This window comes from Salmo trutta, chromosome 20 (assembly GCF_901001165.1).
Source record: "Salmo trutta chromosome 20, fSalTru1.1, whole genome shotgun sequence".
Classification (NCBI taxonomy): Eukaryota; Metazoa; Chordata; class Actinopteri; order Salmoniformes; family Salmonidae; genus Salmo; species Salmo trutta.
The window spans coordinates 11,895,550-11,913,811 of NC_042976.1; the positions used below are offsets into that span (position 1 = coordinate 11,895,550).

Here is an 18,262-nt window from a genome sequence, read left to right on the forward strand (position 1 = left end):
TTTCTACATCTACATCATAGCTGTATTGCCCCAAGGAGTTATTCTTCATATAGCACAGTGTATAGTGGGGATAATTTTCATACAAACATTATAGCTATGTGTTTTATGTACAAAGTTTACATCTCCACTTTTTTGCATGAACATATGAGTCACCATCACTGAATAATATGACAGTTTGTTTACCAGCTGAAGGAGGTGAAACGATAAAAGAGTGAGAACAACACCATGTCTATTCACATTTAGTGTTCACTCCTTACTAGGCTAGTCACATGCCTGATTTAGCTCAGTCAAGGAGAGTCAAAGCCAGCCAGCACCATAGATCTGCAACCTTTCCATAGCGCAACAGGGTGCTGCTGCTTGCACAAAGACAGGCAGGAGTGGAGGAAGGGGGAATATTTGAAAGAGAGAAGAACAGATATAATAGTCTGTAAGATATTGCAGAAGTGATGCCAATCAATGCATGACCTTTTCATAAAGAGTAATAATGATTTGAGGAATAAAGGTTGAAAAATGAATATGAATTATATCAAAACATCTCATACATTCATAAGCCATATCAGTAGATATGTGTTACGTTGAATAGAGACAGAGAATGAAGGAAAGAAGGGTACAGATGTAGGATCTTAATTTGAGCCAGTTTACTACTGAATGGAAATAATCCAGCAGCAAAAGGACATGTTAATTATTATGTGGATTATAATTCATGGACATTTTTGTAGGGGTTGATAAATCTTTTGTTAGGCTAAATCAAGTCTGATGTTTTAAAGTGGAAATTACAAACTTTAGAAGCCCTTTTAAACCATTAATACACTACAAGTTTGCTTATCTTTCTGTGCAGGAACATTCTCAGCAACAAAAGAGTGATCAAATTAAGATCTGTACTTTTTCCCCCTGGGATATGTCACCAGATTGACAAAGGTTTCGCAATGCTATAAACCTTCCATAGCTTTAGAGTATGAATTGGAATTGAATAGCATCTGCAACACAAAAATAAACTCCTCTTTTCTATTACACTGGTTCTCAACTCTTCTGTCTCTTCCAGGGCTTCTTTGTATCCATCATCTACTGCTACTGCAATGGAGAGGTGAGTGTGGATGATTCTACACTTCAACCAGAGAGGAAGAGGTTAAGCAAGAGGGCCGAATCTGCACCAAAATCTGTCTGTTCGAAAATAAAGGGAAAGGGAAAGGGGGATACCTAGTCAGTTGTACAATTGAATGCATTCAACTGAAATGAGTCGTCCGCATTTAACGTCTCTGAATCAGAGAGGTGCGAGGGACTGCCTTAATCGTTGTCCACGTCATCAGCGCCTAAAGCATTTTGTATGAAGGTCAATGGGAAAGTGTCGAATTTAGTCAACATAAAATTGTATTGCTCATTTTCTACTTGAGAGTTATTTGATAAAATATAAGTTTTGTAATGTTTAGGTTGTTAAAAATGTACTGATATATGTGGACACATATGCCATTGCGGCAACTTTTGAGAAAAACAACGTTATATCCGAGTTGTGCCTGTTCTTGTCTGCTCCCACCTGCCCTCTGCCTTTGCAAACATTTATTCCCATTGTTAAAGCATTGAGTCCTGTATCTTGTCAGTATATAAACTCAGAAAAAAATAAACGTCCTCTCAGTGTCAACTGAGTTCATTTTCAGCAAACTTAACATGTGTAAATATTTGTATGAACATAAGATTTGAGACATAAACTGAGTTCCACAAACATGTGACTAACAGAAATAGATTAATGTGTCCCTGAACAAAGTAACAGTCAAACGTAACAGTCAGCATCTGGTGTGGCCACCAGCTGCATTAAGTACTGCAGTGAAACCCCTCCTCATGGACTGCACCAGATTTGCCAGTTCTTGCTATGAGATGTTACCTCACTCTTCAACCAAGGCACCTGCAAGTTCCCAGACATTTCTGAGGGAAATGGCCCTAGCCCTCACCCTCCGATCCAACAGGTCCCAGACATGCTCAATGGGATTGAGATCCGGGCTCTTTGCTGGCCATGGCAGAATAATGATATTCCTGTCTTGCAGGAAATCACGCACAGAACTAGCAGTATGGCTATTGGCATTGTCATGCTGGAGGGTCATGTCAGGATGAGCTTGCAGGAAGGGTACCACATGAGGGAGGAGGATGTCTTCCCTGTAACTCACAGCGTTGAGATTGCCTGCAATGACAACAAGCTCAGTCCAATGATGCTGTGACACACCACCCCAGACCATGATGGACCCTCCAACTCCAAATCAATCCCGCTCCAGAGTACAGGCCTCGGTGTAACGCTCATTCCTTCGATGATAAACGCGAATCCGACCATCACCCCCGGTGAGACAAAACCGTGACTCGTCAGAGAAGAGCACTTTGTGCCAGTCCTGTCTGGTCCAGCGACGGTGGGTCCGTGCCCATAGGCGACGTTGTTGCTGGTGATGGCTCTCAGTGCTGCCTCTCTCAGCCTATTGCGGACAGTCTGAGCACTGATGGAGGGATTGTGCGTTCCTGGTGTAACTCAGGCAGTTGTTGTTGCCATCCTGTACCTGTCCCGCAGGTGTGATGTACCAATCCTGTGCAGGTGTTGTTACACGTGGTCTGCCACTGCGAGGATGATCAACTGTCCGTCCTGTCTCCCTGTAGCGCTGTCTTAGGCGTCTCACATTACGGACATTGCAATTTATTGCCCTGGCCACATCTGCAGTCCTCATGCCTCCTTGCAGCATGCCTAAGGCACGTTCACACAGATGAGCAGGGACCTTGGGCATCTTTCTTTTGGTGTTTTTCAGAGTCAGTAGAAAGGCCTCTTTAGTGTCCTAAGTTTTCATAACTGTGACCTTAATTGCCTACCGTCTTTAAGCTGTTTGTAACTTAACGACCATTCCACAGGTGCATATTCATTAATTGTTTGTGGTTCATTGAACAAGCATGGGAAACGGTGTTTAAACCCTTTGCAATGAAGATCTATGAAGTTATTTGGATTTCTACTAATTATCTTTGAAAGACAAGGTCCTGAAAAAGGTACTTTTCTTTTTTTGCTGAGTGTATATAATCTTTGTAGAAAGTTAGCAACTAATGAGTGTGTGACTGTGACCAATGCTAGCTACTACCACTGTGGTGGGTGAAGCGAAGCGAGAGGCTTGACTCCACCCCAAAATCTGACCCCGTGAAAAATACAGTGAGAAGCAGACCAAGTGGGGATTTTTTTTGGTATGGAGTGGCTGCGGATTCGACTTTTCTGGACCTCTCTTCCCGATAGCTAAAGGTCCCGAAGCTTCTGCTCTGCTAGTAGAGAACAGGCTACTCTGGCAAATGGTACTCTTTTAATAAAGTTAGATCAAAGCTGAATCAATGTCTGCAATATCACATAATGAAAGTGTTCGACATAAAATAATCAAATATATTAGCATAGTTTAACATTATTGTAAGACAAAAAACAGTACCTCATTTCTTATGACATTTTAGGATTGTTGTGCGAATGGTCACATTTTTCTGTCATGTGTCCAAAACTCAACAGCGTTTTTCGTGGAAGTTTCGTAATGTTTAGATTGTTACGAGTGTACTGATATATGGTGCATTCGGAAAGTATTCATACCCCTTGCCTTTTTCCACATTTTGTTACATTACAACCTTATTCTAAAATGGATTCAATTGTTTCTTTCCCCCCTCATCAGTCTACACATAATACCCTATAATGACAAAATGTGTAAAATAATAAATACTGAAATATCACATTTACATAAATATTCAGACACTTTACTCAGTACTTTTTTGAAACAGCTTTGGCAGCGATTACAGCCTTGAGACTTCTTGGCTATGACGCTACAAGCTTGGCACACCTGTATTTGGGGAGTTCCTCCCATTCTTCTCTGCAGATCCTCTCAAGCTCTGTCAGGTTGGATGGGGAGCATCGCTGCACAGCTATTTTCAGGTCTCTCCAGAAATGTTAGATTGGGTTCAAGTCCGGGCTCTGGCTGGGCCACTCAAGGACATTCAGAGACTTGTCCCGGAACCACTCCTGCGTTGTCTTGGCTGTGTGCTTAGGTTCATTGTCCTGTTGAAAGGTGAACCTTTGCCCCAGTCTGAGGTCCTGAGCGCTCTGGAGTAGGTTTTCATCAATGATCTCTCTGTACTTTGCTCCGTTCATCTTTCCCTCGATCCTGACTAGTCTCCTAGTCATTGCCGCTGAAAAAATCCCCACAGCATGATGCTGCCACCCATGCTTCACCGTAGGAATGGTGCCAGGTTTCCTCCAGACGTGACGCTTGGCATTGTCCTTCTGGAATGTTCTCCCATCTCCACAGAGGAACTCTGGAGCTCTGTCAGAGAGTCTTGGTGGTTCCAAAGTTCTTCCATTCCAAAATGTTGGAGGCCAACGTGTTCTTGGGGACCATCAATGCTGCAGAAATGTTCTTGCTTCCTCTTCCCTCCACACTATCCTGTCTCGGAGCTTTACGGACAATTCCTTTGACCTCATGGCTTGGTTTTTTCTCTGACACGCACTGTCACCTTTGGGACCTTATATAGGCAGGTGTGTGCCTTTCCAAATCATGTCCAACCCATTGAATTTACCACAGGTGGACTCCAATCAAGTCCTGGAAACATCTTAATGAGGATCAATGGAAACAGGATCCACCTGAGCTCAATTTCGAGTCTCTTAGCAAAGGGTCTGAATACTTATGAACAGTAAATAAGGTATTTCTGTTTTTTGTCTTTATGGGTATTGTGTGTAGATTGATGAGGAAGATAATGTATTTAATACATTTTAGAATAAGTCTGTAACATAACTGTCATGCTCTGACCTAGGAGAGCTGTGTTTTCTCTGTTTAGTTAGGTCAGGGTGTGATAGGTGGGCATTCTATGTTTTTGTTTTCTATGTTTTGGCCAGGTATGGATTCCAATCAGAGGCAGCTGTCTATCATTGTCTCTGATTGGAAGCCATACTTAGGCAGCCTGTTTTTCCTGTGTTGGTGTGGGTAGTTGTTTTCTGTTTTGTTAGTATACCTAACGGAACTGTTGGCTGTCGTTTTGTTGTTTTTTGTTTAAGTGTTTTCATTAAAGTAAAGTATGAGCACTCTACATGCTGCGCCTTGGTCCCCTTGATCCGACCCTCATTACAGTAACAGAATGTGGAAAAGGGGAAGGGGTTTGAACAATTTCCGAAAGCACTGTAATTGGACACACGTGGCATTCCGGCAACTTTGAAAAAGGCTGTGCCTGTTGTTCACACGCGTATCTGCCCCCTCTACATTTTTTCCCGTTGTAACAGCAGTCAGTCCAGTATCTTCTCAGTATACAGTATAGATGGTCTTTCCTTCAGCACAAGACACTTCAGGTTGAGAGCTTCCCCTTAGATGTCTGTTCTTTTGACATAAGAAAATCCAGGGCTAAGATTCACCCTCTTCTTCTTTTCTCTCTTTCTCACCATCATCCTCCCCCAACCACCTGACCTCAACCCTCTTCCTCCCCCTAACCACCCCACCTCAACCCTCTTCCTCCCTCAACCACCCCACCCTACCTCAACCCTCTTCTTCCCCCAACTACCCCACCTAAACGCTCTTCCTCCCGTATCCACCCCACCTCAACCCTCTTCCTCCCCCAACAACCTCCTCTCCGCCTCTCCTCATCTCCCCCAAAGGTCCAAACAGAGATCAAAAATACATGGACTCGTTGGAACCTGGCATTGGACTGGAAGGTTCCGGTGGTGTGTGGCCGTTATCGCTACGGCTCAGTGCTCACCGGGCTCAACAACAGCACCAGCAGCCAGTCTCAGCTGGCTGGGGGCGGCCCCGCCATCCGATCAACCACCCTCTTCTCCAGCCGTGTCTACCGTAGCAACGGACCCCCAACGCTGTCCACACACGCCACCCTGCCTGGCTACGTCATCAGTAACTCAGACCCAGACAGCGTCCACCCCTCCATCCCTGAGGAACCAGAGGAGGACAGTGCCAAGCAGGTGGATGACATCTCTCTGAAGGAGACGATGCCTGTCCTCAATAATAGTACGACCGCAGATGATGATGAGGAGACGTTGTAGACATGGGGAGAGACGGGAGGTTTTTCTGAATGTGACTGAGCTGGGAAAAACAACAGGCCTTTGGGATAGAGACCAAAGACTACTGCCCCCTAGACATGGGACCACATGTACATTCATACAAATTATTGGAACAGGTAGATACATACATGTGAAAGACACACACACACACACAAACGCCACATAAAAAAACTGAGAAATAAGAAAAGATACGTCTCATCTTTGTACATCTCATCTTTGTACATACTCACGGACTGCCCTTTTGTAGCCAATTGATTGACATTTTCTTGCAAAAAAAAGCATTGCTTTGTCTATAAAGAATCTCGGGCCAAGGATCCATGTTTTCTGCCAAACTCTCCCCAGCCATTGACACTCAGACATCCCATCCTTCAGGGGAGGTCTAAAGTCAGTTCTAAGGGCTATAGGAGCTGGATTGCATCATGTGTTGGTCTGTGCAAAGTACTTTCTTTTTTCAATCCAAAATTATATGTGACTGACTGACAGATGTCTAAATGCCAACAGTATTGTGATTGCCCCCTTAAGCTGAGGTTTATCCAGTCTAGAAAAATACATTTAAAAAAAGCACATTTCTGTCAGCGACTGGCTTGTTGTTGGCTTAAAATGAGATTACAGTCATGTCGCAGTGATATTTGTTGTTCGTTTATCTGTTTACTTGGTGATAAATGTTATTTCACTGCTCCCTGTTCCCGACTCTTTCTGTCTTTTAGAGTTACTGTCACTTATACAGAGGGAGGATACAGATGTAGGATCTTAATTTGATCACCCTGTGGTAGGAGAACTTTCCTGAAATATAGGACATTTTACACTTGTAGTGTATTTGAGGTTTAAAAAGGCTTTTGAATTTTGTACTTTCCACTTTGGAATGTCTGACTTTATTTTCCCTTACGAGAAAAATGTAACAACCCCTACAAAAATGTCCATTAATTATAATCCACATAATTCACATTTCCTGTTGCTGCTGGATTGTTTTCCTACTGTAGCAAACTGGCTCAAATGAAGATCCTACATCTGTAATTCAGTCCGCATTGTAGACAGCTCTTCTCCTCCCTTAGGTCTGCATTTACTGTCATTCTGTCAGACAAGGGTCTAATCTAATCAAGCCTTTACTGTGTTTCTACAGCTTAGGCTATTCAAGTCTAGTTCTTGGATGCTCTTTTAGTGATGGTTGAGTCCAGAGGAGGCTGGTGGGAGGAGCAAAAGGAAGGCAGACTCATTGTAATGGCTGGAATGGAATAAATGGAACACTATCATAAAAATCTAACATATGGAAACCACATGTTTGACTCCATTCCATCGATTGCGTTCCAGACATTACAATGAGCCCATCCTCCTATTTCTCATTCCTACTGTCCTCCACTGGTTGATTCCTATATGCGTAAATATAGATATGATCCTAAATTCTACACTGCATAGATAAGCCAAATGGCTCTGTCATGTTTGTTAGTCTATATATGCATGGGCACATCCCCATGCATCTTCCTTATAGTCAACCAAAAACTATTCTAGTTCTTGTAAAGCCATTTTAGTCAAAGTTTAGTCAAATAAATATGGCCCTCAACGTAACAGAGGGCCAAGAGAACCCCAATGGATCAATACTGGTAGTTAGTGTATGGGCACTCATAGGTAAAGGCCTGTTGAGGCCATACATCCTGACAGAATCAAAAGGTAAAAAATAACAGGTGGGTAAATGGAAAAAGATAAATGAAAGGACATTTTCTCCTAGTTTTCATTTAACACTGACATTAATCTTATGGGGAAAAAAACACGTGAAGTGTTCCAAAAAAAAATGTCACGTGATCACATGATCATATGTGAAGTTAATGTGATAATGTGACAACATGTAAAGCAACGTGATAACATGAATTTCAAATATGAAATTTCATGTTAAATTATGTGATTTTCCACATGTGAAATCATATGTTTATTATGTACGGCTAGGTATGCCACATCCACAAATGTCTCTTAATGTTTTATATATGCAGTGAATTAGTCCACAAATCCTGAAAAATAGGCTGCGATCAGCTGGATATAAATATATTTCAAGTGTATGCACTTGGGTATAATCAGGTAGGGTTGATGTTGAATAGGGTAGAGGGCGAGAACTGGATCCAGAGTAGAGGACCATTAACAAGCCATGCCCCATTCAAATTACTCTTATAATGGCCTGTATTACTGTGCCAGGCTGCCAGCGCATTTAGCCAAACCCACCCCACCCCATTGATCCAGCACCACCGTGGCACTTCTAACATCGTGGGTTCTGGTGGTGAAATAGTAATGTCCCAGCCCCCAAGAGGTGTGATTAGTGGGACAATGGATGGACTCAGTGTCCTCTATAGAGAGATACAGATTCTGTTTGGAATTAATTGCATGGAATTACTCGGAAAGACGAAAAACCAAACAGCTCTGGCTTTATGGAAAAATACATCTGAAAAAGCACCTTGTACCTCTAAGCTTAAGCGTTGTTCAGGTTGTTCAAATGTTCAGGGGTAAAATGAGAATATTGAATAAGTCTGATTGGGACAAAAAGCAGAGTGAGGTCATGTTAAGACAAGTTCCCTTTTGTTCAAACATTTGGCAAAAAGCTTTCAACAGTATGGGAAAAGATGAGCAGCAAAATATGTTTAAAATATGTATACAATTTACATATATATGAATTTCACAACATCAAAAATAAATAAAACTGTCATCAAATTCTGCTGAACATCATGTAGCACCAGCATCAACACAGAGCTCATCTCTCTCTCTGTCACCAGCATCAACACAGAGAGCTTACCTCTCTCTCTGTCACCAGCATCAACACAGAGCTCATCTCTCTCTGTCACCATCATCAACACAGAGAGCTAACCTCTTTCTCCGTCACCAGCATCAACACAGAGAGCTCACCTCTTTCTCCGTCACCAGCATCAACACAGAGAGCTCACCTCTTTCTCCGTCACCAGCATCAACACAGAGCGCTCACCTCTCTCTCCGTCACCAGCATCAACACAGAGAGCTCACCTCTCTCTCTGTCACCAGCATCAACACAGAGAGCTCACCTCTCTTTTCATCACCAGCATCAACACAGGGAGCTCACCTCTCTCTCTGTCACCAGCATCAACACAGAGAGCTCACCTCTCTCTCTCTGTCACCAGCATCAACACAGAGAGCTCATCTCTCTCTCTGTCAACAGCATCAACACAGAGAGCTCACTTCTCTCTCCGTCACCAGCATCAACACAGAGAGCTCATCTCTCTCTCTGTCACCAGCATCAACACAGAGAGCTCATCTCTCTCTCTGTCACCAGCATCAACACAGAGAGCTCATCTCTCTCTCTGTCACCAGCATTAACACAGAGAGCTCACCTCTCCCTCTGTCACCAGCATCAACACAGAGAGCTCACCTCTCTCTCTCTGTGAAGCCTGTTTTGATGAGCTCTGATCCAATTGATCTGACTCCCTGGAAAGTGGGGGCTGATTGCATTGATGAGAGATGAAAGAATGAGAAAGGAGAGGGATATTGAAACGGGGGATATACTCTTTGGCAGGTAGGAGTTGTCATCCTCCTCCTCCCCCCTCTCTCTCTCAATTAAGAGCTTAATTGGGAACCTGTCTTCTTTTGTCTGCTGCTGTGTATGAGACACATGGCAGAAAGGAGTCACTCGGAGACATGTGGAGTGGCCAGAACTAAGACACCGACTTTTCCTATCATTCTGTGCTCACTATACCACAGTGGCCCATTAGTAGGGAGACTGTATGACGTCTGAAGCTTGTTAGAGCGACTCTCCAACAAAGCAACTTTAAGCAGCCTAGCAATTCTCAATTGTTATGAATATGCAGATGTTTCATATCACGTCCCACACACTTAGCATAAATGGTTCCATAAGGGTTCTGCGGCTGTCCCCAAAAGAGAGGCCTTTTTGGGAACCAGGTAGTACCCTTTTGGGTTCCATGTAGAACCCTCTGTGGAAAGGGTTGTACATGGAACCAAAAATAGTTCTACCTGGAACCAAAAAGGTTTCTTCAAAGGGTTCTCCTATGGGGACAGCCAAAGAACACTTTCAGGTTCTAGATAGTTTCTAAGAGTGCAATGTTGCAGCACTGCAGCCAATGTATGTATTAATGTGTTGTGTTATTCCTCCAGTTGGGTTCTGTTTATTTAGTTCTCATGTACATGTGGTTCACTGTATGTATGTATGTATGTATGTATGTATGTATGTATGTATGTATGTATGTATGTATGTATTGTGGCAAACCTCTTCAAAGCTAGGAGCGTTTGTCACAAATTAAGTGGGAAACTGTCACCAAAGTCAGCCCAGAATGAAAGTTCTTTCGAACATGACAGTACCTGTGTGTTTGTTTCGCTGTCCTGGTCCACCCAGGCCGCAGGTAAGGTCAAGGATAGCAGGGTTCGGTACACAAATCTGGTTCTCAGTAGGTCCAGGTCTAAACGCCAACAGGTAAGTCCAAAACAGTCCAGCTCGTACACGGTAAATCCAGCCAATGTAGAATGTCTCTCTCTCTCTCTATGGTTCATAGATCCTTCCCGCCCTCTCTCTCTCTTCCTGGTTTTTCTTGACCTTTTATCTGTGGGTCGGCTCCACCTTCTGAGGGTTCCCCTTGCTTCTGGGAATTGTAGTTTTGGCAGTCGGCCATTTTGTGATCTGTAGTTCTGATCGGGGTGGCCATTTTAGTGATCGGGCAGAGCCCGTTTATTAGTTCTGCCCTCACATATCTGCCATTTATCACTCGACCCCCTTCTTTGCCACACATCTCCCCCCCCTAGATCCGACCCCCTAGGTCGGGCTACCGCAGCAAAATATGCGTGCATGCGGGATAACCCATCCACATTTCCCATTTCCTTTCCTGCTCTGTGTTTCAAGTCAAAGTGAAACGGTTGGAGACTCAAAAACCACCGCATCACCCGAGCGTTCTTCTCTTTAGCCCTATGCATCCAGGTGAGTGGTGCATGGTCACTGATGAGGGTGAAGTGGCGCCCCAGCAGGTAGTATTTCAGGCTTTCCAGAGCCCACTTTACTGCCAGCGCCTCTTTCTCAACAACTGAGTAGTTGGTTTCCCGTGGTTCCAGCTTCCTGCTTAAAAACAGGATGGGGTGTTCCACCCCTTCTACCTCTTGGGACAGCACTGCTCCCAAGCCGACCTCTGAAGCATCCGTCTGAACCACAAACTCTCTCTCAAAGTCTGGTACCACCAGCACTGGATTACAGCAGAGGGCCTCCTGTAATGTCCTAAATGCTTTGGTGGCCCTTTCATCCCACTTGACCATGTTTGGCCCTCTGGCTCTAGTCATGTCGGTGAGTGGGGCGGCCACTGTGGCATAACTTGGGATGAACTTCCGGTAGTACCCGGTCAGCCCTAGGAAGGCTCGAACCTGCTTCTTATATACTGGTTTCGGCCATTCTCTAATTGCCTCCACCTTCTTACGTTGGGGTTTGATTAATCCTCTTCCCACGGTGTATCCCAGATACTCCGTTTCCTCTAACCCCACATAACACTTGGCAGGGTTCGCCGTGAGCCCTGCCTTTCTAAGGGCGTCTAACACCGCCTGTACCCGGGGTAAGTGGGATTCCCAATCTGGGCTGTAGATCCCCACGTCATCTAAATAAGCTGCGGCGTATGCTTGGTGCGGTTTTAGGACCTTGTCCATGAGCCGTTGAAAGGTGGCTGGGGCCCCGTGTAGGCCGAATGGCATGACGGTGTATTGAAACAAACCGTCAGGGGTTGCAAATGCTGTCTTTTCTTTGGCCCTGGGGGTCAGAGGAATTTGCCAGTACCCTTTTGTCAGGTCCAGGGTCGTAATGTACCGAGCTTTACCAATTTTCTCCAGTAGTTCGTCTACTCTGGGCATGGGGTAGGCATCAAACTTGGAGATTTCATTTACCTTCCGAAAGTCGTTACAGAACCGCAAAGACCCATCGGGCTTGGAGACCATCACAATTGGGCTAGACCACTCACTATGTGACTCTTCGATCACTCCAGCTGTCAACATTTTCTCCGTCTCTGCTCTAATTGCTGCCTGTCGAGCCTCGGGTACCCGATATGGCCTCATGCTCACTTTTCTCCCTGGTAGGGAAACGATATCATGAGCTGTAACCTCAGTTCGGCCGGGTACTTCTGAAAACACATCTCTGTTTTTCTGGATCAGGGTCTTTACTTCCTGTACTTGTGCTGGGGACAAAGTAGGTGAAATATTTACTTCAGCTGTCTCCTGAGTGTGTGTGGGGTACGTGACCATTAGTGTTTCTCTCTCTCTCCATGCTTTTAACAGGTTTATGTGATAGATCTGTTCCTGGGGCCGTCGACCTGGCTGTCGGATCCGATAATTAACTTCTCCTATTCTCTCCAGTACTTCATATGGTCCTTTCCATGTGGCTAGTAGTTTGCACTCTACCGTGGGGATCAGCACTAACACCTTATCTCCCGGTTGAAATTCCCTCAGGGTAGCCTGCCGGTTATAAGTGTGCCGCTGGTGCTCTTGTGCTTGTCTCATGTGCTCTCTGACGATGGGCATGACTGTGGCTATCCTGTTTTGCATTGCCGTGACGTGCTCTATGACACTAGTATACGGGGTGGATTGGTGTTCCCAGGTTTCCCGGGCAATGTCTAAGATTCCCCGGGGGTGCCTCCCATATACCAGCTCGAAGGGAGAAAACCCCAGCGAGGCTTGAGGAACCTCTCTAATGGCAAACATCAGATATGTCAACATGCAATCCCAGTTTTTCCCATCCTTGTCGATTACCTTCCTGAGCATTGACTTCAGGGTCCGGTTGAATCTCTCAACCAGCCCGTCCGTCTGTGGATGGTAAACCGATGTCCTCAACTGTTTCACCTGCCACAATTTACAAAGGTCTGCCATAAGGCGGGACATAAAGGGGGTCCCCTGGTCAGTAAGGATCTCCTTTGGGACCCCAACCCTGGTGAACAATAGCACTAGTTCCTTGGCGATATTTTTGGAAGCCATTGTCCGAAGGGGAATGGCTTCTGGGTAGCGAGTGGCATAATCTAGAATGACCAGAATGTATTGGTGCCCTCTGGCAGATTTGGGTAGTGGGCCCACTATGTCCATCGCTATCCTCTCAAATGGCGTTTCGATTATGGGGAGTGGCACTAACGGGCTTCTAAACGCTGGTCGGGGAGCTGTTACCTGGCACTCCAGGCACTCTCCACAATGCCGAGCCACTTCAGCCTGAATTCCTGGCCAGTAAAACCTCCTTACAATCCGGTCTCGGGTTTTATCGATACCAAGGTGTCCACCCAGAATGTGCCCATGAGCTAGATCCAGTACTGTCTTTCTGTACCGGGTGGGGACCAACAACTGTTCCACCACATCAACCCCTATTTTTGAGACTCTGTACACCAAACCATTTTTCATGATGAAGTGGGGAAAACTATTAGGCATCATCCTATCATTTATGGGAGTACCATCTATGACCTGCACGTCTGCTCTGGCTTGCTGCAGGGTTGGATCCTGGTGTTGGGCCGTCCCGAAATTAGTCATGGACCCTGCCAGGTCTGCTGGTTCTAGATAGTCGTCCTCTGGATTCAGATCGACCCCAGCCCCACTAGTACTGGGCTGTTCATTATCAACGAGGTTTGCCACTTCATCCTCATCCTCCCCTACTAGTACCTGTGGGCTTGGCCCCTGGGAGACCTCTTTTCTTGGCCTTGGTTGAAGGCCCCATGCTTCTTCCTGCTTGGTCAGGGTTGTTGGCTTCTCAAATATGCCGTTCTTTTGACCTAACTTCGCAAAGTTAGGAAAGTATCTACCCAATATTACATCATATGGCATCTTTGGGACCACGCCGACCTCATAATCCAGCAGACCGTCCTCTGTTTGTATGCTCACTAATGCTGTGGGGTACAGACGAGTATCCCCATGAATGCACGTAACACTGATATCCTGACTTGTATCCAGTTTATGCGTCGGCACTAGGTTTGCAACGACCAGGGTTAGCATACTGCCGGAATCCAGTAGTGCTTCAACCTCCTTCCCTTCAACCTTCACCCTGCACATATGTTTGTTTCTTGATCTTTCAAGTACAGTGGTTACCACGGGACATGCATACCATATCTCATCTTCTTTTTCACCGAGGTTACATTGCATTGGCTCTTCTTTAATAGGGCAGTAGGCTGCAATATGTCCCGGTCGATTACAATTGTAACAGATAATAGGGTTCCGGGGGGGAGACCTCCTCGACCCCCAGTCCCGGTTTCCGGTTTTTCCCTTAGTGTCTCGGCCCGATTCTGATTCTTTCCTCATGGCCCCACGCTGCTCTCCTCCCCCTCCCCCTGTTGGCACAGTCTTAACCTGTCCGCTGGTTCGCCCAGGCCTGGGAAATGGGAATCTTTCCTCCTGCGCCTGCTCAGCTGTTCCTGCCATACAATACCGTTCAACCAGGCCCACGAGATGGTCGGCGGAAAGTACCTCGTTCTGGCCAACCCATCGTCGCACTTCTTGGGGTAGACCTCGCTGAAACTGGTTGAGTACGATGGTCTCAACGACCTCGGCGGACGAACGGGTCTCCGGTCGCAACCATTTCCGTGCCAGGTGAATCAAGTCGAACATCTGTGTTCGGGGGGGTTGTCCCGGTCTGTAGGACCACTGGTGGAAGCGGTGTGCCCTCACGGTATCGGTCACTCCCAGTCTAGTCAGAATCTCTCCCTTGAGTTTATCGTAATCCTGTGCATCCTTCAACTCCAGGTCAAAATATGCTTTTTGAGCATCCCCTGCCAGGTATGGTGCCAGAAGCCCTGCCCATTCTTCTTTCGGCCACTTCTCCCTCTCTGCCGTCCTTTCGAAGGTGGTAAGATATGCTTCCACATCATCCTGCGCTGTCATTTTTTGAAGAAAATGATTGGCCCACCTTTGGGTATTTGCAGCTGGTAACTGAGCCCCAATTTGGTCCGCTAGCCCCTTTAGGCCTTCTCTTAACTCCCGGGTGTTTCTCTCTTGCTCTTCTCTGAGCAGCTGGTTGGTGTGGTGCTGGACCTGTAACGTGTCCTGATACATTCGCATTGCATCCTGATGAGCTATTTGTTGAGCTCTAGTTGCCTCTTGTTGGGCGGCCACCGCTTGTAACAGGGCCTGTATGGCTCCCTCCATACTAATTTTCCTGAAAAAAACTGTCCTAACCAAACAAAGCCACAAAAAAAAACAAAAAAAACCTGACTCCCCTTTGGAGTGCTAACTAAACCTTTTTTTTTTTTTTCTACCTAACCAGCGGTATGGTTAATCCAGTGCCCACATTCTCCACCACGTGTGGCAAACCTCTTCAAAGCTAGGAGCGTTTGTCACAAATTAAGTGGGAAACTGTCACCAAAGTCAGCCCAGAATGAAAGTTCTTTCGAACATGACAGTACCTGTGTGTTTGTTTCGCTGTCCTGGTCCACCCAGGCCGCAGGTAAGGTCAAGGATAGCAGGGTTCGTTACACAAATCTGGTTCTCAGTAGGTCCAGGTCTAAACGCCAACAGGTAAGTCCAAAACAGTCCAGCTCGTACATGGTAAATCCAGCCAATGTAGAATGTCTCTCTCTCTCTCTATGGTTCATAGATCCTTCCCGCCCTCTCTCTCTCTTCCTGGTTTTTCTTGACCTTTTATCTGTGGGTCGGCTCCACCTTCTGAGGGTTCCCCTTGCTTCTGGGAATTGTAGTTTTGTCAGTCGGCCATTTTGTGATCTGTAGTTCTGATCGGGGTGGCCATTTTAGTGATCGGGCAGAGCCCGTTTATTAGTTCTGCCCTCACATATCTGCCATTTATCACTCGACCCCCTTCTTTGCCACAGTATGTATGTATGTATGTATGTATGTATGTATGTATGTATGTATGTACATTACCGGTCAAAAGTATGGACACACCTTCTCATTCAAGGGTTTTTCTTTATTTGTACTATTTTCTACATTGTAGAATAATAGTGAAGACATCACAACTAGGAAATAACACATATGTTAAAAGTTAATTTGCGTTTGAGCCCATCAGTTGTGTTGTGACAAGGTAGGGGTGGTATACAGAAAATAGCCCTATTTGGTAAAAGACCAAGTCCATATTACGGCAAGAACAGCTCAAATAAGCAAATAAGCAAAGAGAAACTACAGTCCATCATTACTTTGAGAAGGTCAGTCAATCCGGAACATTTCAAGAACTTTGAAAGTTTCTTCAAGTGCCGCCGCAAAAAACATCAAGCTCTGTGATGAAACTGGCTCTCATGAGGACCACCACAGGAAAGGAAGACCCAGAGTTAACTGGCTCTCATGAGGACCGCCACAGGAAAGGAAGACCCAGAGTCACCGCTGCTGCAGAGGATACGTTCATTAGCGTTAACTGCACCTCAGATTGCAGCCCAAAGAAATCCTTCACAGAGTTCAAGTAGCAGACACATCTCAACGTCAACTGTTCAGAGGACACTGCGTGAATCAAGCCATCATGGTTTAATTGCTGCAAAGAAACGACTACTAAAGGACACCAATAACAAGAAGAGACTTCCTTCGGCCAAGAAACACAAGCAATGGACATTAGACTGATTTGAAATCTGTCCTGTGGTCTGATATGTCCAAATTTGAGATTTTTGGTTCCAACCGCTTTGTCTTTGTGAGACACAGTGCAGGTGAACGGATTATCTCCGCATGTGTAGTTTCCATCATGAAGCATGGAGGAGGAGGTGTGATCGTGTGGGGGTAATTTGCTGGTGACACTGTCTGTGATTTATTTAGAATTCAAGGCACACTTAACCAGCATGACTACCACAGCATTCTGCAATGATACGCTATTCTATCTGGTTTGCGCTTGGTGAGACTATCATTTGTTTTTCAACATGACAATGACCCAAAACACACCTCCAGGCTGTGTAAGGGCTATGTGAATAAGAAGGAGAGTGATGGAGTGCTGCATCAGATGACCTGGCCTCAACCCAAATTAGATGGTTTGGGATGAGTTGGACAGCAGAGCGAAGGAAAAGCAGCCAACAAGTTCTCAGCATATGTGAGAACTCCTTCAAGACTGTTGGGAAAGAATGCCAAGAGTGTGTAAAGCTGTCATCAAGGCAAAGGGAGGCTACTTTGAAGAATCTAAAATATAACATTTATTTTGATTTGTTTCGCACTTTTTTGGTTACTACATGATCCCATATGTGTTATTTCATAGTTTTGATGTCTTCACTTCACTTCACTATTATTCTAAAATGTAGAAAATAGTAAAAATAAAGATAAACCCTTGAGTGAGTAGGTGTGTCCAAACTTTTGACTGGTACTGTATATACAGTTGAAGTCGGAAGTTTACATACACCTTAGCCAAATACGTTTAAACTCAGTTTTTCACAATTCCTGACATTTAATCCTAGTAAATATTCCCCGTCTTAGGTCAGTTAGGATCACCACTTTGTTTTAAGAATGTGAAATGTCAGAATAATAGTAGAGAGAATGATTTATTTCAGCGTTTACTTCTTTCACCACATTCCCAGTGGGTCAGAAGTTTACATACACTCAATTAGTATTTGGTAGCATTGCCTTTAAATTGTTTAACTTGGGTCAAACGTTCCGGGTAGCCTTCCACAAGCTTCCCACAATAAGTTGGGTGAATTTTGGCCCATTCCTCCTGACAGAGCTGGTGTAACTGAGTCAGGTTTGTAGGCCTCCTTCCTTTCACATGCTTTTTCAGTTCTGCCCACAAATTGCTAAGTGGTTCCAAGTCGCAGATGTTATGTTTCAAACAGAATCATTAAGATTCCTGACCTTGTTCCATTAATTAGAATTCTGAAATGCAACTCGGAACAACCAGGGGCGCAACTTTGGTTTTAGAAGTAAGGGGGACATAACTTTTTTATTTTAATATAATATTTTATCTGGTCGGATAAACACTCCAAACAGCCTACCCGACCGCTCGGAGGCATCCACATGGTCCTATAGCACACCGTTGCCTCGTTTTGTATCACATTCCAATGATAAAACTGGGGGGGTGCCATTTCAGAATGTGTGATAGTTGCACCCCTGTTTCCAACTCATTAGCGTTACCCTCCCTCGGGAAAAGAAGAAGGAAGGTTAGCAGCATCACCTGGGGGAAAATGTAATAAAGTGACCTGAATAATAAGGCACATTCCAATTTAACATCCACAACATTTATCAAGATATTATGGGAGACACAGACGTCTCTCTGTTCACTTTGTGACAAAACACTGTGGCCTTTGGTGTCTGGAGGTCCTTGTGCCCTGCTGAAACAATACGATGGTTTTC

At 45.0% G+C, this 18,262-nt stretch overlaps 1 protein-coding gene across 1 annotated transcript in view; it reads left to right on the top strand.

Annotated features, from left to right (window-relative positions):
* LOC115155552 (parathyroid hormone 2 receptor-like) overlaps positions 1-6,725 on the top strand; it is a 73,366-nt gene extending 66,641 nt beyond the window's left edge. Inside the window, exons 12-13 of the mRNA XM_029702253.1 lie at positions 1,043-1,084; positions 5,627-6,725. Of these exons, the coding sequence (XP_029558113.1) occupies positions 1,043-1,084; positions 5,627-6,025 (441 nt within the window). The 3' untranslated portion in view covers positions 6,026-6,725. The remainder of the gene's footprint in view (positions 1-1,042; positions 1,085-5,626) is intronic.
* Positions 6,726-18,262: the final 11,537 nt, after the last annotated feature.